This window comes from Penicillium atrosanguineum, assembly GCF_028827265.1.
Source record: "Penicillium atrosanguineum strain IBT 20685 chromosome Unknown utg000006l_segment0_segment0, whole genome shotgun sequence".
In the NCBI taxonomy this organism is placed as follows: Eukaryota; Fungi; Ascomycota; class Eurotiomycetes; order Eurotiales; family Aspergillaceae; genus Penicillium; species Penicillium atrosanguineum.
The window spans coordinates 280,207-300,001 of NW_026623138.1; the positions used below are offsets into that span (position 1 = coordinate 280,207).

The 19,795-nt window shown below is 47.6% G+C and overlaps 7 protein-coding genes across 7 annotated transcripts; 5 read left to right on the forward strand and 2 right to left on the reverse strand.

Moving 5' to 3' along the window:
• Positions 1-352: 352 nt before the first annotated feature.
• On the reverse strand, positions 353-4,186 carry N7443_007210 (RTA1 like protein-domain-containing protein; the record flags this gene model as incomplete). The annotated part of the gene is made up of 1 exon (XM_056887266.1): positions 353-4,186. One exon carries the CDS (start codon positions 4,184-4,186, stop codon positions 353-355), a length of 3,834 nt encoding a protein of 1,277 aa, XP_056738957.1.
• An 839-nt stretch (positions 4,187-5,025) lies between these two features.
• N7443_007211 (metallophosphoesterase family protein) lies at positions 5,026-6,821 on the forward strand (the record flags this gene model as incomplete). The annotated part of the gene is made up of 2 exons (XM_056887267.1): positions 5,026-5,189; positions 5,249-6,821. The coding sequence occupies 2 exons, from the start codon at positions 5,026-5,028 to the stop codon at positions 6,819-6,821; spliced, it is 1,737 nt and encodes a 578-aa protein (XP_056738958.1).
• A 1,413-nt stretch (positions 6,822-8,234) lies between these two features.
• N7443_007212 (acyltransferase family protein) lies at positions 8,235-9,617 on the forward strand (the record flags this gene model as incomplete). Its single annotated transcript, XM_056887268.1, has 1 exon — positions 8,235-9,617. The coding sequence occupies one exon, from the start codon at positions 8,235-8,237 to the stop codon at positions 9,615-9,617; it is 1,383 nt and encodes a 460-aa protein (XP_056738959.1).
• A 1,651-nt stretch (positions 9,618-11,268) lies between these two features.
• N7443_007213 (alpha/beta hydrolase) lies at positions 11,269-12,462 on the forward strand (the record flags this gene model as incomplete). Its single annotated transcript, XM_056887269.1, has 2 exons — positions 11,269-11,587; positions 11,642-12,462. 2 exons carry the CDS (start codon positions 11,269-11,271, stop codon positions 12,460-12,462), a joined length of 1,140 nt encoding a protein of 379 aa, XP_056738960.1.
• A 3,862-nt stretch (positions 12,463-16,324) lies between these two features.
• On the forward strand, positions 16,325-16,926 carry N7443_007214 (ADP-ribosylglycohydrolase family protein; the record flags this gene model as incomplete). The annotated part of the gene is made up of 2 exons (XM_056887270.1): positions 16,325-16,475; positions 16,538-16,926. The coding sequence occupies 2 exons, from the start codon at positions 16,325-16,327 to the stop codon at positions 16,924-16,926; spliced, it is 540 nt and encodes a 179-aa protein (XP_056738961.1).
• An 821-nt stretch (positions 16,927-17,747) lies between these two features.
• On the forward strand, positions 17,748-18,476 carry pfy1 (profilin; the record flags this gene model as incomplete). The annotated part of the gene is made up of 5 exons (XM_056887271.1): positions 17,748-17,775; positions 17,843-17,858; positions 17,961-18,045; positions 18,134-18,268; positions 18,345-18,476. 5 exons carry the CDS (start codon positions 17,748-17,750, stop codon positions 18,474-18,476), a joined length of 396 nt encoding a protein of 131 aa, XP_056738962.1.
• Positions 18,477-18,964: 488 nt separating this feature from the next.
• Positions 18,965-19,663, reverse strand: N7443_007216 (uncharacterized protein; the record flags this gene model as incomplete). The annotated part of the gene is made up of 4 exons (XM_056887272.1): positions 18,965-19,261; positions 19,309-19,324; positions 19,388-19,436; positions 19,633-19,663. 4 exons carry the CDS (start codon positions 19,661-19,663, stop codon positions 18,965-18,967), a joined length of 393 nt encoding a protein of 130 aa, XP_056738963.1.
• Between the last annotated feature and the right edge of the window lie 132 nt (positions 19,664-19,795).

Below are 19,795 nucleotides of genomic sequence, written 5' to 3' on the forward strand. Positions count from 1 at the left end.
CATCAAGTAAGTGGCTCCGAGCGGCTTTGAGTGCGGAGACCAGCTCAAGGGGGTCCGCTGCACGTTCATTTACCACTAGCGTATGGGCCTGTATTACGCCGGTATTACCACTCGCAGCCGGAATACAGCGATCGTCGATCTGGACAGCTTCGAAATGGCAACTTGTCACGCGATAGGCAGTCCAGTAAACGAAAAGTGAATGAGCGTTGTGGATGAGCTGAAACTGAGACATCTTGGACAACTTTCAGCCCATATTCTGTCTTTGTAATTGGACACTAAAAACTCCATCGAAAACCGAAAATATAATTGACTATGGCAAAAGAACAAAAAATTTAAGAACCCTAAACACCGGCTAAGTCAAGTGCCATTTCGACCCAAAACATAGTAAATCTTGTACAATCTTGGCTTGGGCACAAAGCTTGCCATCGTCTGAGTGTGCCGAACGGTTCAAAAATGACAAGGATGAGCAAACCATGAGCATTCGAATAGTCGGAATGCTCACTCCCGGCCGTTGTAGTGTATATACATCCATAAAGGCTGAGATACACGTTTTCATCTCTGACTCCGTCATGCCATACTGTTCACCTGTTCGCCGTAACATATGCACGAAATGACCAAGATCTCGCTCTAGTACACCATCTGCTTCTCCGTTTACATCCAAGGATGAATGTAGCGTGGTGCAGTCGATAACGGTCACCTGGCCTGTCGCATGGTCGTAAAAGAAGTTTCCTGGATGGGCGTCACCATGTACAACAGCCGCGTATGGTGTGTTGTTCACATAATTCTCACATTCTGTTGTGAGACCGTGCATTTGCCGAGCGAGTTCATCGACATCGAGTCCTGCCCGGTGGAGAACATCGCGATGTTGGAACGCCTGCTCAACTCGGTTCTTCGCAGCCTCCAAATACCACTGCAGGTAGTCTATTCCAGATTTTTCTTCCACACCATAGGAATGGAGCTTGAGTAAGGTTCTTGCGACTTCTTGAATTCCTTTCTTAAGGACCATCACAAGTTTCTCTCTCGCAGGTCCTTTCGACATGGAACAAATTTGGATCATGAGTTGATAAAGTGACACGCCTTGAGCCACTTTATATGTCACCACACCGGCCATATTGTTCTGCCAAATAGTTTTCCCAACTGTGAGAGGTGCAGCAGTTTTGATGCTTCCTTTTGCGCGCAAGAGCATCCACTCCAGGCTGGAAAGTTCCTCGGTGATTCCATTGTCCAGGCCATGAACGAAGAGCTTAACAACGGCAACCACAAGGCCCTCGGCTGTATCTGTAGGTGTAACAGGCAGTTCTTCCTCCACAGGGTACTCATCAGCATATGCAAATAGAATGACCGCCCCGGAGAAGCCTTGTGGATGAGTGGAGTCCATATTTCTCAAGCGAATGGGGCTTCCGAGTGCATGAGACACATACTTTTCGAGCGCAAATATTGTCGGTTCGATCTCTGGTAAGCTGTGAAGAACATTTGAGGCAAGTTGTGGATTAGGTCTGCCTTCCCGATTGCGTGTTTGGACCGCTAGATGCATTGCCGCGGTGACATCTGAAGTCAAGGATAGAACAGCCTTTGATTTTTGTGAAATAGCCCCGTTTGCCATTTGAATAGTGTCTGTGTCACTTCGCAAAGCCGCAGTAAGCAGTGCTTTCGCAGCATGTTCCCAAGAATACTTTTCCATGATCTTCTGTAGGGTCAAAGCATGCATTCGAGCTTGATCCAAATGACACCGTACTTGATCGATGCGATGTGCCCATATGGTGACACGTTCACTTCTCAGCGATGGCTCAATACCATATGCACTCTCGTCCATCACAACACATGATTGGCCCACTGCGGCAGGAATGCGCTCGCGGTCCAGCGCAAATTGAGCGGCACCACTGTCTTGTGTCACTAGGATGGGAATTCCCAATCCAGCAACTTCAGTGAAGATCATCCCGAAGCCTTCGTGCGTGGATGGCATGATGACAAGGTCTTGAAGGCGATAATATTTCAAAACCGTTGTGTGATCGTCAGAGAAAGGGAGCAACTGGATGAGGCCAGGCATCCCAGTCATCTCGTCAATGCGACCCTGCCTTTCCTGCAGCTCATTTTGAGGGACTCCAAGGACATGGAGGACAATGTCGTGACCAAGTAATGCAATTCTAAGGACGGCATAAACGGCATCATCAAGTCCTTTAGCTGGATCATCCGCTCGGCCCGCCAGAAGAACATGGAACGTGTCGTTTGGTTGCCGCTTAGGCTGGATGCTGTCGAGAATATGCACCCCAGGTACAAGTTCGTGAAATCGAGGTCCTGTTATACTCGATCGCTTGCGACTGCACTGTCCCATCCACTCGCGTTCTCGGGCTTCTGCTGTGAGAGCCGGCCCAACGCCCACGGCAAGATCCGCGTTCGGGAGAATCTTCTCATCAAGCATCGCTAGCCGAGCGGCTTCAACATAGCCCAATTCTCGACTTTGTCCGTACCACATCCAAGCGAGATCGGATTTCCGCAACGCGCTGGTATGAGTAATGAGAGCTAATTTGGCCGATGGATACCATCGTTGACGAATCAAAGACGCGGCGGTGCTGGAATATCTCGAGTGGCCGATAATAAGGTCGAATGATGTGAAGTCGTTTTGATCAGGAGAGGGAAGACCGAATTCATTAGGATGATGAACTTTTGCGGCGCTGTAAAGCAAGGCGCTTGGCTCACATTCCCCAGCTGGGATGGTGATTACCTTGGCCGAACCATGCGATGAGATCGGTTTCTTCTTTTCTTGATCCGTTTCAACCACCAAGAGAGTCACTGATGTATGAGGTAGTTGGGACATAGCACGAACCATCTCTTGATTTAAAAAAGGTAGGCCTCCTTTACCCGGCCCGCTAGTATTGGCAACGAAAAGCACCCGTCGCGACTGGTCGAGCTGAGGGAAGATGTGTTCAAGATGAGCCCACTCTAGCTCTACCTTTTCCTGCAGTTGAGTGAGCCCGGTGTCTCCTTTTCGTGCAGTCAGCTTTGCAACTGCAGACCATAGCCTGGAAAGTTGTGTGCGTGTTCGGAATAGCTGGACTATGCCCTCACTGAGTGGCACACCTTGTGCTCGGTACGCTTTCCAAAATTCTGCCTGGACACGGGAAATATCACTCTCTCTCATGCCGAATTGGCCAGAATATTTACGAAGCCGCTCGTAGAAGCCGGCGACATCCATCTCGGCTGGGCCAATAGGTTGGTCTTCTGGATCGATTGAACGAGCCAGACCACCATAATCAATCATTGTAATGCCAGAAGTAGGATGCCAAAAGAAGTTTCCAGACGAGGCATCACCATGGAGGAGAGATGCTAGGCCTTTGCATTGGGACTGGCCGATAGCGTGATCAACAATATGAGTTAAACGTTGCAGTTTCGCTGCTCCAATGGCTTCTTCGTACTGATCTCGTGAGCATCGGTGGATTTCTTCAATCCAGTCCCGCAGCTTGGACCGAATCTTTTGGACAACACTCTCACTAGCCTCACTCCATTGACCTTGCACTTTATGAAGTTTGGAGAGCTCGATAGCCACGTCCCGAACAGATGAGAATAAATCTTTCATCAACCGATCAAAGCGAGATTGAAGCAATTCGTAAAGACCTTCATAGTATGTATTCTCGTCGGTAGATTTGAAGGGCACGCTCATATCGTCCAGCTCGTTGATGATTAGACCATCCAGTCCGATTCTAAGCCTCTCATCGTGAAGTGAAAGTTGCGTAATTCTCTGGAGTGTTGTAACCCGTCCGATGTCGCGAATTATCGTGTTGATGGCCTTTCCAGGTGCGAGTTGGTAAACAATCACTCTTCTTTCCTCCTGCGACTGCGGGTCTTTAAAGATCCCCACCCCAATTATACCGGCGGCGGCGGGAGGGTTGGGTAGGGAACGTAGTTTCCGGTAGGTTGTCACTTCTTCGAGGAAATCTGAGTGGCAGGCAGGCGGGAAGACTTTCACGACAGCGACGGTTTGTGTGGAGTACGAAGTGTCTTTGGCGAAGTGAATCGAGCAACCGGATTGACCCTCAGCGCCGGAGCCTTGTAGAAGATGTAACTCTACCGCGCGATCGAGTATGGAGTTGGCGACCTCAGTGGCAGACAAATGTTCGTGAATTGAGGGTCGATTGTTTTGTCTATCATCATTGCGGACGTGGGGATCGTATGAGTGAACAGCAGTCATGGAGTGAAGAGGATTGAAACGCTCTATGGCCGTCATGGTGTTTCCTATGCATCAGTGTATCGGGGCATTACTTGGAGTAGCTTCAATGAAAAGTTTATGATTTAAATTGACACGAGGGTACATAGAGTGGTATACGGAAAATTACACTAGTGTCAATACGCTAGTTCGCCGAGGTCTATGCGGACTTTCTTCCAGCTTTGCCACCATGCATGGATCTTTCCTGCAAGGATACACTTATGACTGCAGATTTGGTGGGGGAGCCAGCTTAGTACGCTGCCTGTGTGTCCAAGTATCCTGTTGATATATGCAGAAGTCCAATGGCCCATGGGTGTCGGGTACAGGTCTCGAGATCACGACAAGTCAGGCATTGACTCGAGGCTCACTCTTTTCTTCCAAATGAAATATAAACTCTTGGGTTCTTCTGTGAATTTGAAGTGTCACAGTGAGATATTTTTTTTCTATTCAGCGCTAGCATGCAGCGCTAGCACGGGACAGTGTTTCCTACAGCTCGCATCAGTAAACAGATCCTGTTTTCTGATTCGAACTAGGGTTTCCTGTATCGCAGATCGGTTCGTCAGCTTTTAGCGCCCTGTGGAGCTCGGTGCCTCTTATGAGCTAGCCGTATTCTATCTTGGCGTGGCGTGAAAGGGGCTTCGGTTCATCCGATCTAATCGCCCCACGTAGCAATTTCTCTGACACATAGCCTGGTGACGTGGAAACCTTTCACTAGAAGGTGATTATTTTGCTTTGGGCCTCGAAATGAACTTCAATTGTGGCCAGTTCGCATTCGGTGTTCTTGATATAATACTTGGGGTACCAAATTATATTACAGTGGCGCAATGAAGTTACTATTGTCGATATCTCTTCTGCGGACACTTTGCGCAGCAATCCAGCCATCTGCCCCACGGGCATTAGAAGCTCCAATACGCGATTTACAATGGGGTCAACTAAATTTCCTGCACACGACTGATATTCATGGATGGTTCGCTGGACACCTTAATGAGTATGCAAGGTCCAATGTCGTGCTACCTTGTGCCTGATAAGCTGATAGTACCTCAATAGACCCTCGTACTCGGCGGACTGGGGCGACTATGTCTCATTTGTGCATTGGATGCGACAAAAGGCCGAGTCTCAAGGTCAGGATCTGCTAGTGATTGATACTGGTGATCGAGTCGAAGGGAATGGACTTTATGATGCCTCAACCCCTAAGGGTATTTACACTTCCGAGATTTTGTCACGCATGGAATTTGATGTGATAACAACGGGAAATCATGAGCTCTACAAGCAAGAAACATCCGATGTTGAATTCAATCTGACAGTTCCAAGATACCGAGGGAGTTATCTTGCTTCGAATTTAAAAATGATTGATCCGTCCACAGGGAAGTTGATTCCATTCGCGGCCCCATTCAAGAAGTTTACTACGAAGGCCCAAGGAACTCGAGTCATGGCATTTGGTTTCATTTTCGACTTTCACAAAAACGCCAACAACACTATCGTTCAAGATCTGGAGGACTGTGTCAATGAAGATTGGTTCCAAGAAGCCATTCAACAGTCAGACATTGACCTCTTCTTGATCACGGGCCACCTTCCAGTTAATGATGCAAAAACCATCGTCCGCGAGATTCGTCGCTACCAGGATACACCAGTTCAAATATTTGGTGGCCACCTACATGTGCGAGACTTTACTATTTACGATTCAAGCTCGACGGGGTTAGCAAGCGGTCGATTCATGGAAACCGTTGGCTTTCTGTCAATCGACGGTCTCTCGAATGGCACCCACGAAGCCAAGTTAAAAGAACCACAATTCCATCGCAGGTACATTGACAACAATTTGTTTTCTTTCTATCACCACACTGGCTTGAATGAAACGACTTTCCCGACTGAACTTGGTCAGAACACAAGCAATCTCATTGCCGCCTCACGGCACGCTTTGAGCCTCGATTATGTTTATGGCTGTGCCCCAAAGTCTCTTTGGATGGATCGCGTGGAGTATCCCAGTGATGACAATATCTATACCTGGCTTGAAGATGTGATTCGATTTTCCTTCAAGAGAAAGTCACATAAGAATCCAATCTTCGCTCTAGTCAACACCGGATCTCTTCGATTTGACATATTCCGTGGTCCCTTTACCAAAGACAACGCTTTCATTATCTCTCCATTTACCAGCGGCTTCCGAATCTTACCCGGCGTGCCGTACTCGAAAGCGAAACAGATTATGGTGATACTGAATCGGAAATCGGCCTCCGGTGATATGTACGATGCAAAAGACACATTACGCCGCATGTCCCTTCCTCGAAATCAGCAGGTGTTGAGCTCCAAAGAGCCTGTCATTCGTCCAGGTCACATGACAATTGACGCAGGAGGGGCAGATGGTGATGATACGATACATTCGCCGGTTCCCCTGTACCCTATACCCAAATGTTTGGGAACTCTCATCAGCCCGGATGGTATAACACCGACTCGCGTCGATCTGGTATATGTTGATTTTATCGAGAGCAAAATCGCTGCCGCTGCAAAGGAAATTCGGCTCGGGGTCGATGTGTTGCGTGCGAGTAGCACTTACCTTCCTTCGACAGCCATATCCGACCTTATAATTGATTGGGTCCAAAACAACTGGAGCTGCGATCAAGGATAGGGCCTTCCGTATAGCAGACCATAGCGTTGGGATCGAAGCTAAGCCAATCTCAATACATAAACACAACGTGCCATATACTACTTCCATCCAGGGTTCGGCCCGGGATCGTTCGCGGAGACAAAACTTTAATATATGCTTATGAAGCCAAAGAATGTCGTTTTGTCATTCACCGATATTCAATTTTCCATGCGAAGTTCGCTCATTGCGCATTTTAAGTTGTATTGTTCACCCTTTAGGTGTACCGACAAAGTCAGGCGGTGTCACTCGATATCTTACTCCATTCAGAATAGGAGACAGGTCAAACATGTTCCTGGAGTTCCAGTTCCTATTACGCAATTTCGTGATCGTGGAGCCCAGATCCGTCCAGCCGCATCTCATACGACCCACCGCGAATATTACGCATTCTTTCCTGTGCCGATCGCGTAATTTAACCAAATAGCAACCATATGGGGGATCCACCTGAGCTCAAGATCACGCAAGGGAACGCCATGCAGGGCCTAGGGCCGGACTTGCACGGGAAGGAGGTCGATCGATCTCCTAGCCTAGGCAAGTGTTCGTGTGACGCTAAGAAATGTCCCTACTGGTCTATGTAGGTCCAGACGCTAAGCTCGGAGTTCTTACGAGCGAATAAAGGAACACGTGGCTTGGACGGGAAGCTCGAGTAAGCCATTATTTCTAGAATGAAACCGGATCTTGGCTCGGGTGTTATGAGCTTCCTTCTGGGCTCGTGAGTAGGGAGCATTAATTTTGAATACACACTACGTGACGAATTTGGGCTTTGCATAGTCAAACAATACAACTACGTGCGCGCCGATTACTGCAACCTACGAAAACGCACATCCGCAGCCACCGTGTGGGCACCTTTGCCCCTCTTTAAGCTGTAAATGTTACTTTAGGCAGGGCGTATTTGTGTCCGTATTTGTTGGATCAATACCGTGATTTAACATACCGTAATTCTGTAAAGAAGAACGAGAGCGATTCGTCGTTAGTGATTATTACCAGCGATACGTAATGCAATTTGATAGTTTCTTGAGCGTGGGAACTTCATCTGAGCCTGATTACAGTACAATAACCTCTATGTATGCACACGGTACCAGGTAAAGTGGCGAATACCAGGCAACGCACACTGTGAGGAGACTATTCCGGGTGGCTTCAGCTGGCGCTGAAATCCTGAAAGGTGAGGACTGGGGTTCCGACAGATCGTCAGCACCTCATACTATCTGCGGGTCTGGGTTCGCTTCTGATTTGGATGAATTACATCTAGCGTGATTGAGGTCCGACTTCCTGCTGAATCCACTGAGTCTGTCCTGCTTGTGGATCAAACCAGTTTTGAATTTCACATGGTTTTCTATAGCGCCTTTTTAATTCTTTCACTCCTCGGCGCTCTGCATTCTAATGCAAAACAAGTTCAACATGGGCCGTGTTCTCTGGCTTGATGGACTCCGGGGTGTTGCATCCGCCATCGTAGCGGTTTATCATTTCAAGACCTACGAGCCCAAAGCCGTGTTTGGGTTTCTCGCCAGCTCGTACTGGGATGACCCACGTGAAGAGAACCGCCGGCTACTTCAGCTGCCCCCTGTCCGGCTGTTATTCTCCGGTGCATCCATGGTGACACTGTTCATGGTAATATCGGGATATGCCATCTCATTGCCCTTGCTGAAATCCCGAGACGACACCCTTGGAGCAAATTCTGCATTCTTTCGTCGTTTAAGCTCCGCGTCTACACGTCGCATCTTTCGCATTTACCTTCCCTCTATTGCTATTTTATTCATTACGCAACTGTTATATTTCCTCAACCTCTGTCAATGGGAACCCCCGAATGATGATTACATCTGGGGACTGAGGCCATTGTCAAAGCCATGGTCACACTTACTCTACGTCCTGTGGAGTACTATACATCTACTAGATATCAGCAATCACCGACCTGATATGAATTTTGTCAAGAACCGATCGGATATGGCAACTCTAAATTACCAGCTTTGGACCATGCCGGTTGAGTTTCGTGGCTCATGTGTTCTCTATCTGCTGATTCTAACATTTTCATTTTGGAGAATGCAAACACGGCGTTTCGTTTTGGCAACAGTATTCATGTACTGGTTTTACGTTGGGCAATGGGATCTCTTCGCCTTTGTCGCGGGAGCTTTTCTCGCGGAGGGACACGTCGTACTTGAGCTGGTCGAGGCAGATGGTGAGCTGGAGCTTCCAGTGGAACAGCACAAGTCCTGGAACAGAATCGCAAAGACCTTCCTTCAAAAATCGAAAAGCATGGAGTGTTTCCGCCAACTTCAAATAGCTGCCTGCTTCATTTCCGGAATATACCTCCTTTGCATGTGCCACGTCACGGTTGAAGAGACGTCGCCTGAATACAAATTCCTGCTTTCAATTCAGTCACCGGGTTGGGATCACCCCGAGATGTTCTCAAGATGCTGGCGGAGCGTTGGGGCTATCCTCACTATATATGCAATCAGCCAATCCACTGTTCTTCAGAAGCCATTCGACTCACGGCTAGTCCAATTCCTGGGAAGAATATCATTCCCGCTCTATCTCGTTCATCCAACAGTTTATCTTGTCATCAAGCAACCAGTTCGAAATATTCTGTGGTATATTATTACACAGTCCTCGTACCCAGGCACTATTGAAGCAAGTCAAGACGGTCTAGCATTTGGTGTAGCTTGGGCTGGCGCTTTAATGACATCTCTCGTGCTCATGGTTTTTATTTCGGACCTTTGGGAGCGCTTCATTGACATGAATTGCTTGGCACTTGCACGGAAATTCGAAAAGTGGGTGACAAAATGAGATTATCAACTCCTAGATACCTTGGGGGTTTACCTTGTACGTAGTAATTTATCCTAGCCTGGCATCTTAATATTTCTGGCTAAAAGTTAATAATTCATTTTTCAACAGTAGTATCTAGGATTCTATGATTCATTCTGAATTTAGGAGGACGTAGGTGCCATTAACTTGTTGGAGGCTTTTCAGGATTAGCGAGAGGGCCCGCTAGATCAATGAAGTGATCAATTATATCGGTAGAAGAATCGGTTTCTAGAACTGGCGGGAATCTGTCAAGATTTTGAACAGTCCCTCGACGGCTAGCAAGATTCTCAGCTCTGTTTAGAGCTCCGGGCGCGAGCTTAGCTAGTGGAGAACGACGACAGTAGCTTGGATTAGTCCGCTCAGTCACTAGAGCCTCATTAGAATGATGAATGGAGGGTTTTGCACAATCTATTGAAACACCTCAAAAACCACGGTGGGAGGCCTCACGAAGAGTTCCAAAGAGGGCCTTCACGTCGTGCAGACATTGGGTCACTTCTCTCGCTAAGGAACGGCGATGACTAGTAGGGCTTGTCACCCCGGGTTGCTCCCAATACTTACTTTGGTCTGTTTTGACAGACTGGCCGGTTTGCACGGTCAAGTTAACTCATTTGTACGTCTAATTTATACATGACTCACGGTTCTGCCTCCCTGTCCTCAAAGGATGGAAGGCGGGTATAACTATCGAAAGGTTCTGGGCAAACTTCGGCTTCAGGGGGTTTGGGCTAAAGATGACGCTTGATAGGCTCTTGAGCTCTAAGAAAATCTCTAGATACAGCGGCGCAGTTTTCCCCGTGACTTAATAGGAATCCCGAGCGGCGCTACGGTCAGTGATGTAGGTAGCGAATTCTTGCTCGTTCTCCCCATGCTCACTAAATAAATGCTCTTCAGATTTGACGCTGGATACGGGGCTGTGGAACAGACATATCGTTGATTTCTTTGTAATTAAGTTGCGTGATTTGGCTTACAAATCTATAAAATCTTTGCTGCTGAAGGACATATGTTATAGTAATTAGGGTTAAGTCAAGGTGACAAGAAACTTGAGACCGTTGGTATTGACCTTCTGGTACAGGTGCTCTCAGGGAAACGAAAAGAAATGTTCAAGATGTTTATTCAATTTCTTGGGCTATTCCTTTTCAAGCTTCCATCTGGTTTCAATTTTGCACGATAATAAAATGCGAATGACAATGGAAAGGCCCTTTGTCTTGAGGTCAAAGAAGAGCCGATTCTTTTTGATGTCTCAACTTAATCTTTCTGTTACACTACCCTTTTGCAACTGTCTATTATATGAACTTTGTCAACCATTGCTGTGATGAAGAGATGAGGAGCTTGAGGCCTCACGTAATGCGCTTTTTAATGAGGACAGTACAATGGAAAATTCCATGATCTTTGGGATGTTGATAGGAACAGAAAATGACAGAAACAACACGCCTTTCGAAGCCTTGACTTGCGGCCTGCTATAGATGGGGTTGGTTTAGGGGTGTCGTTTCACTTGGTTCAGAAACTGCCCTGCAGCCTCCAAAACAATATAGAAATCAAATAATGATCCGTTTTGTCTCCCAATTTGTTACTTGCATCACTCACTGAAGGCTTGCTTCCTAGTGTACGCCCTTCAAATGCTCAAGTTTATTTCGCAATGACGCAATCCAAGCGGACTGCTGCGCCGCGATCTGATAGGGCGTCGGTAGAATATTTAACCATTCAGCGCAACAAGAGGAGTCCACCCGACATCGTCGATATTTGGACACGTATCAACATCTCTCAGCCAGCCATGCATCAAAACCTACCTGAAGGAGGCCGGACTCTGGTGTACTCAACGATCAGCGATCATGAGGTCAATCTTGACTACTATTTGCCCAACACCGACCGTGGGAGTCTGCCCGCTTTGATCTACTATCATGGCGGCGGAATGACTGCTGGCTCACGGCGCAGCATGTTCCCATTTTGGCTTTACAGTGAGCGCTGACGACTTGAAATTGGCTTGGTGGCAATATTAACCCCCCTTGCAGACCACTGCCAGGCGAAAGACTACATCTTCGTTTCAGCCGACTACCGGCTCTGTCACCCAACCACTGCCCTCGATCAAATTGAGGATGCCAAAGCTCTATTCAAGTTTGTTGCTGGGGAAACTTTTAATGACGATCTGCCTGTCTCTATCACCCTTGATACCACCCGTATCGCTGTCACTGGATTCTCAGCGGGCGCCTATTCTGCTCGTGCCGCATGCATCTACGCTGAACCGAAACCCGCCGTCCTTCTGACAGGCTACGGACTTGGAGGTAACTTGCTCCTGGATCACTGGACTTCCGCCCGACCGCCGACATCCATTGCTGGGCTGGTCAATCTAGATGAAGTCCCGGCGTTACTGGCCGACAAAACTATCGTCAGTGATGATACGCCGGCGAATGGCCTCATGTCAAATCGCTTTGCTCTCACAGTGCGCTGGGAGCTTGACGGTACTATACTAGATGGCATCTTTGGAAAGCCTGGACTGGGCGCGATGTTCAATTCCGTGGACTATGCTCAACGAGCTAGCATGATTCCTCCCGATCTTAAGCCAGGGTTCTTATCGTCTTTTGTCACGAAAGATTATCCTCCATCTGTTTTCGTGCACGGCACGACTGATGAGGTTGTGCTAGACCGGGAGAGCATTGACCACCATGAGCAGCTTAAGAAGCTGGGCGTAAAGACGGAGCTACTGCTTGTAAAGAACGGATCACACGGACTGATGGACCTGACCTCTGGCCCCCCGTTCGAGCTTTCTAGAGCCGGGGTAGAGGCATATGCCAAGGCGTTGGACTTTGTAGATGAAGTGTTCAGCGCGGTCTAAGCACTATGATCTTCTTCTGGTCGGACCCCCTTGACCCCTTGTCAAGTCAGTGTCAATATCAGCCACGGCCATAACACATGAATAGGTACATAAGTCCAAAGTACACCTCAGATTGTTATGAATACCGAGGAGGAATTGTTCTTGGCAATCATATTGAACATTCGATTCCAGCTCTTGTAAGTCTTCTGTAGTCTGCCTAGCTTCACGCCTCTCGCAGTGTATAAATTTAAATATCTTACAGCGCGGGCAAGTGCTATGACGAACAACTCTAAATTAAAATTAATCTTTCGGAATTGACCATCCAAGGGTTTTAAATCACTATAGACAGAAATGAACTTTAAGTAAGATCGATACGTTAACAGATTCCCTCGAAATGATAGTACCTTTGAGCTTTTGGCTATACTTATTAAATGACGTATCTCACTTGTGCTAGCCTTCAATTCCACGTCCTCATAGGTGATCCCTTCATCCTCCTGATGCTGGTCTCTGGAGCACGTCTCTTTTCGGGAGGCCCTGCAGGTGTTGCTATTAGCAAGCCACGGATCTATACAGTTCTGGTAGAACTATTGCCCACGGAGATGTGCAGATCAGGGTTATGCAAACAAGTAGTAAGAGGCGCCCTTAATGGGCTAATTTCTACGATATTCATTATGCGATGCCAAGAAGCTGATCATCATATCCATTCAGGTGGCTTAGACAAAGGCTAGCGGAAGGCCTCGGGTTTACAGCAATGTTCGAAATCAGCTTTACTTCACTCTCTCGCACTGTTTCCCAAAGCCCCACCTAAAGCAAACTAGTCCATATAGGATGCAGGCCCGCCGATATGTCCTCTACCAATATATCTTTACGATTCATGGTAAATTACGTTACAGTAGAACTCGAAAGTGGATTACCCCTTGGACACTCACGCTTTGTTTCTCAGCCCGTATCCGAAACCGCCCTAACGCATGTCTGCATACTCTATAAACAACCTTTGTTTAGTCGAACCTTTTTTTAATTTTATCGTATTCGATTTCATCATCCAATACTGTAAATGTCCACAATATCTGGTAGACTCTTCTAGGCAGAGTTCTCCAGAAAGCCCTTTGACTGAAAATTGCCCGCCACCGTCATGTGAGATCCGATGACACTGTCATCGTCGCATCAACAAACGATCACACCAAACACATGCTGATACAGCAATTCGACAATGTCACCATTATTTGGACAACTGAAAGCAGCTTCTGATATAAAATGCTATATTCTGAAAGTGTCGCGTCTATAACCTCTCTCCGTGCAAAAACAGGATAAAAACAAAGGATACTCTCCATATTTAGCAACATAAAGGTCTTTGACAAACGCGCAAATGTTCATGTCCACTTACCGAAAACTTCTCCAACGGATCACGGGCAATATCCCGCTTGACCAATATCACCAATCCAGGAGTAATGCACGACGTCAACAATCCTCCGAAGACTAGAGGATTTGAGCAATAGCCTTGTCATATCGGCTAGCCAAGCCAAATGAGTTCTTGTTGATTGACGATTGATACTGTATAGCTTATCCAGCTCCATGCGTTTCTTCGCCCATTGAGGGCCATCATCTCCTAGTGATCCATACGGCTGCAAAGCCTTGACCAACATATCATACTGCTCTTCAAGTCCATGGTAGCTGCATTTTTGTACTTCAGTGCTTTTACGAGTTTCGTGGTATAACTCATATAGTTTATGATGAGAAGCCATGACAGTCCAGTTGCAAAAAGCCATTGTCACCATGGCAAGTAGCTGCTTGGTCTCAATGAGCTGTCTCACGAAAATTAAGCAATCGAGAATTTGCATCACATCTTCAGTTTTAATTTTTGAAAAAGGCGATATACCGTCACAAGTACAATGAACACGAGGATCATATCGTTCGGATAGGAGGTTTGTTTCTTCACATGAAGGTGGAAGCCGTCCACCAAGAGTTATCTCCCCTTTCATGAATCGTCGCCGAAATGATGATACCACATAGGACAGGCATTTCATATCTAAAAGTTGGCTTTGGTTCGAAACATGAAAGAGATTTGATATTTCGTCAAGACTCAAGGTGGGTGATGTTTCATTTGTCTCCTTCAAAGGTGTTCGGACCCAGGTATGCGACCAAGCAAGATAAACCTGCAACAGGGTGCTTTGTGGAGTATGTGAGACTGTCATCATGCCATAAATTTTGTTTATTTGTAAAAAATGGGAAATATGGATAGAGAGAAAATTGGAGTATTGGTCTTGCGCGTCATTCGTGGTATTTACATTAGCACGCAATTGACTGGATCCATTGCTCCTAAAATGACGTCAGGAAACATAGTTTGTAGAGATATCGTAAACAGGGACAAGCGGACAGCAATCAAAGGCAGTTTGTGGTCTCAAAGTGGCTGCTTAGCGGCTATCTTTTTCCAATAACGTATTCGCGTGTTCGATAAGCAAGCTAGACCGAACCTAAAATCGAGTTGCCCACGCATTTCTGACTATATTCCTGTGGGAAAATTCCAACTTTTAAGAAGTGAGAATTTTCCGGAATTTTATCGATGGCAAAAATGAAGTAGATAGCCTAAATCTCATTACAGATCGGATCCGATTGTTCGGTGACTAAATCTCGTTCTGTTCACATAACGCCATAGATCTAGGATACTCCTATAGTCTCGTGAGTCTAGTATACAGCCGTCAATAGAAAAATCATGATTGCTTTGCGATGTCGTCCAGAGGTGCACTAAGTAGGGAGATATTCGAACGGCTGGAAAGCGAGCAGCCACAATCGTGACTAATGTTGGTGTAGGTACTGGCTCTTGTTAGCTTCCGAATAAGCTAGATGCCATACGGGCTAGACTACTTCGGTACGCAAGCTTATTACATCACTTTCTCACGATAACTACACAACGTGACTGAAATTTAACCTTACTTATCAAAGGTACATTGGTAGATGCGATATAGGGGAATTCTATCCCAATATGGACTAGTGCTCTTTAAATGGGGCTCTGGGAGGCAGTGCGAGAGAGTGTTCAGGTAAAGCTGATTTCGAACATTACTGTACCCCAGCACGGTTCCTTTCCGGCTCCGTGAAGTCGAACTTCTTGAGCTTCGATTTTCTTCATTTTAAGTGACTTGAGTTTGGCATCATGCCGTCTTGCATTTCTTACCTAATGAGTAGTATAGTCAAGTCAAAGAGTTGTTCGCTTCCATGGGGATATAGTGGCCTAGACTCGGTGAGGAATCCGATCCTCGGCCCTGATTCATGGCTCAGCCACACCCGGGCAGCCGTAAATATCTACCTAGGCATCTGTATCTACCTAGGTGAGTACACTGCACTCGCATATCTTTATTTTCAAGTGTTGGCATAGACTACAGGAAATATTCCGGCCCACGATTTTACTATGGATTCTCCACCTTCCACGCATTCTCGTGCCTTGGGCGCTATTTGGGGAACGTGTGTTGCCGATGCCCTCGGCGGTCCTGTTCAGTTTAAATGACCAGGTACCTTCGTCCGCATTAAAGATCTAGAGTTTGTGCGGCCTCTTGGACAACCGGCAGGGTGGGTTTTGTGACCAGACACTGATGATTCTAGTACTAACTTTCGTAGAGTTTATTCGGATGATGGATCCATGACACTGGCACTCGCACAGTCGTTCATCGACTCTAAAGGAGAGTACAACCACGCGATGTCGATTAAATATTTTGTGGAATGGCACTCGGAAGGTCGCTTCAGCACAATAGACAGCGCATGGGACGAGGGCATTTCAACTAGTATCGCATTATCAACATAGGAGAAATGTAGCCTGGATCGAATCGAAGAGACTCAACGAGAGATCAACAAGACGCTTGATAAAGAGTCGCGTTCGGGCAACGGAAGCTTGATGAGGATTGCGCCTATCGGGGCTCGGCTTTGGAGGGATCCTGCCGTCGCCGTCGATGCAGCAAGAGACAACAGCCGGACAACTCACCCAGCCAGTGCTTGTATCGAGGCCTGTCAAGCTTTTACGGAGATGATCTGTGTTTTGATGAGTGGTAAGTCCAACCTTGATCTTTCTTCCGAACGAGTGCCTTTTCAGTATCTGATGTCATCCTAGGGCAAAATAAGGCGAGCGCGCTGCAGAAGCTTGTGGCATTCCAATTTACACATCCCGCGCTCAAGGAGAAATTCACTCGCTCAAGGGCTTTGAATTTGAGGAACAAAGACAACTCCAAGATCGTTAGCAGTGGTTGGGTGGTGCATACCCTTGAAGCTGCTCTGTGGGGGTTCTTCGCATATGACACCTGGGAAGAAGGGGCTCTCGCCGTAGTGAATCTGGGAGAGGACTCTGATACGGTTGGGGCAGTGTACGGTGCTTTGGCTGGTGTTTACTACGGCTACGAGGCCATTCCGGAGCGGTGGGTCTCTCGGATGCAGAATGCAGAGCCCATTAAGGACATTGCGACGAATTTTGCTACTGTGGTCTCTCAAGCAAGCGAGAAGTGAACTTATTATTTCTTCATTCTTAGTCAATCTTTGTCAAGCATTTCCCCTATTTCTCAGTATGAAATCCGTGAAGTCGTGTCCTTCTCGAGTAACCAAGGTCAAATATGATATGCAGGTTGCTCGGAAAGAGCTTTTTCAGAAGCTATGTTCAGTTAGGTAAACAGGACAGCCCATTGGGGTTAGCCTCAATATAACTAGGCTTGTTTTCGGTGAAAATCCATCCGACCTAGGGCGAAAAAGGGTGGTTTTAGGCCGAAATTATATCGAGAAAACGGCGCCGAGCTAGTTATTTACACCGCTCCACTAGTGCTAGTGGCCCCGGCAGGGATATTATCTAAAGGTCATGAAAATTAGGTCAGAGATGCCGAGCATCACTACTAGGGATGAGCGTATGCAAGATCAAGCTTAAAAACAAGCGCAGGAACTCGACACCTGCAAGGTCATGACATGCGTAGCACAGATCTCCTATGCATAGCGCGTAAGGCCCTGACATGCTGACCGCCAGTCCCCGAGAGCTTCGATAGGGAGGCTTTTCCAGCGAATAAATTTCAAAATCCAATCGGAGTAGACCTAATCCAGGAATTAAAAACGAACTAACTAGATATCCCGGACGCGGACGCGGGCGCGGAGGAGAAGACCTCACCTCCCGTTCTCGGCGAGATCGACGGGGAAACGCAGGTTTGGCGGGGTCTTATTTACCGCCAACACAGACCCCCCACTTCAACCTCTTGCATCTCCCACAAGCTTCTTATATTCTCCCACCTTCTCTTCTCTCCTCCTTTCTCCTCACACTACCCCCTTTTCACCCTCACACAAGCACTATGGGCCAGCACTCGGCGATTTGGCAAGGTACGTCCCCCGTCTGACCGCATCCGTCTATAATTGTGGTCCCCTCACTAACGATGACTCTTCTCAGGCTATGTCGACTCTAGGTACATTTGATTCCCTTCCGATCGGCAATTCTCGTTTTTGTCTTCTTTCCGGAAAGAAGCTCCGATCATGACTATCGCCACGTGCTGACATCCACTCTCCAGCCTGATGGGTTCGGGTCAATTCGACAAGGCCGGTATCTTGGCTGCCGACTTCTCCGGCCTCGAGGCCCAGTCCCCTGGATTCACCGTACGAAACTAGCCCTACACATCTATTCCGTGCTCACGGCGAGGTAGATGAAGCCGTGACACCCGCTAACACGTACCTCCTATTGCAGATGAACCAGGAGGATATCAACACCCTGGCCGCGGCCTTCACTGACCCCGACTCCGCCTTTGCCAACGGCTTCTCCGTCGGTGGTGAGAAGTTCGTCTGCATCAAGGCCGATGCGCGCAGTCTGTACGGCAAGAAGGTACGCCACCGCAATACAAGAACGAAGCTCAGGGAAACGATTGGAGGCAAGACAGCAACTGACTCGGCATATACAGGGCAAGGAGGGCGCTATCATCTCCCGCGCTTCCGCATGCACCATCATTGCCCACCACGGCGAGAACGTCCAGACCACCAACGCCGCCACCGTTGTGGAGAACCTGGTCGACTACATCAACAACCCCCAATAAGCGGGTAACTTGATTTTACAGATGCAGATGATGCTATGAACAGGCTGTGAAGAATATGAAATAAAGGAGCATTGAAATTATACTCGTTACAGTTGCTTAACAATTAGCACACACTTTACCACAAGACGTGACGCACCACGAACGTGGGTCGGCTTTGCCTCATCTTGACCATCCTCCTGAGTAGATGTATTAAGTCTTTCATACCGAAGTACGTATATACTCGGAATCCTCGTGTTTAAAGGATATGCTTCTATGCTCTATTGTATACGTCAAGTACAGACGTTCCAGCCCACACACATCGTGTCACTTCGCTGAAGAAAGAGGTCATTAATAATTACATCAAGGTCCTAAGGCCGTAGAAAAATATCGTGGCAGCCGGCCGCATTACGCGCAGGTAAAAACCAGGCAAAATTCCAAACAAGACGACTCGAGACCGAGACCGGAAATCGTAGAAATCAAATCAAAGCCATGGTAGATAGGCGCATCACTCATACCGGCAACTCGGCGTTGCTGCGACCACCAGCCAGTACCTCAAGGCCGCGCCTGATATAAGGTCCGACGACAGGGATGTTGCCTGCGAATTGACCAATGGTGACCAGGAAATCGCCGAAGAGGATGAACAGGCCGTACAGCTCGATCAGGAAGCCCGTCAGCGGCCAGCGGAATAGGATGAGGAGAATTCCGACGGTGAATGCGGCGGTGCCCTTGAGTTTCTGGGGACGAGTGAAGAAGACCATGGTCTTTTGGACGCCAATAATAAGGGTGAGGCCGATCAGGAAGAGTATCTAGAAATGTTAGTTTGCAATTTCAGAAGGGGGTCACGCGCGCGTACGTTGCCCATAGCGAGTCTATAGTCCAGTTGTCAGTATCCATTGATCGCAGAGGTTTTATTTCGAAGGAAAGCGACGTACAATGACCGGTCAAAGAACATAATGACACCACCGACCAGGAACAGGCCACCTAATCACCCAGAAGGCTGTATTAGTATTCCGTTGTGGGAGGCGAGAGCAATCGTAGATCATCAGTCCATACCTGCAGAGCAGAAGACTACACCGATCTCTATCCAAAACGTCAGTCAAGGTCCCAACAAGTCACGCAAGCATTGCGCCTCGTAGCATGCGACACAGTCGCCACACTCGTAGAATGAAACACTTACTCTGGTTCTCCGTCAACCACATGCTAGGCATTTTGAAATCACACAACAGACAAGAGAAGAGAGAAACAGTCAAGAGAAAAGAGAAGTTAAGTTGGCCAGAAACAGAAGAGCCGGGCGCAGTCGCCGTAAACAGAAAATCGGATTCTGCCAGCCACACGGAGGC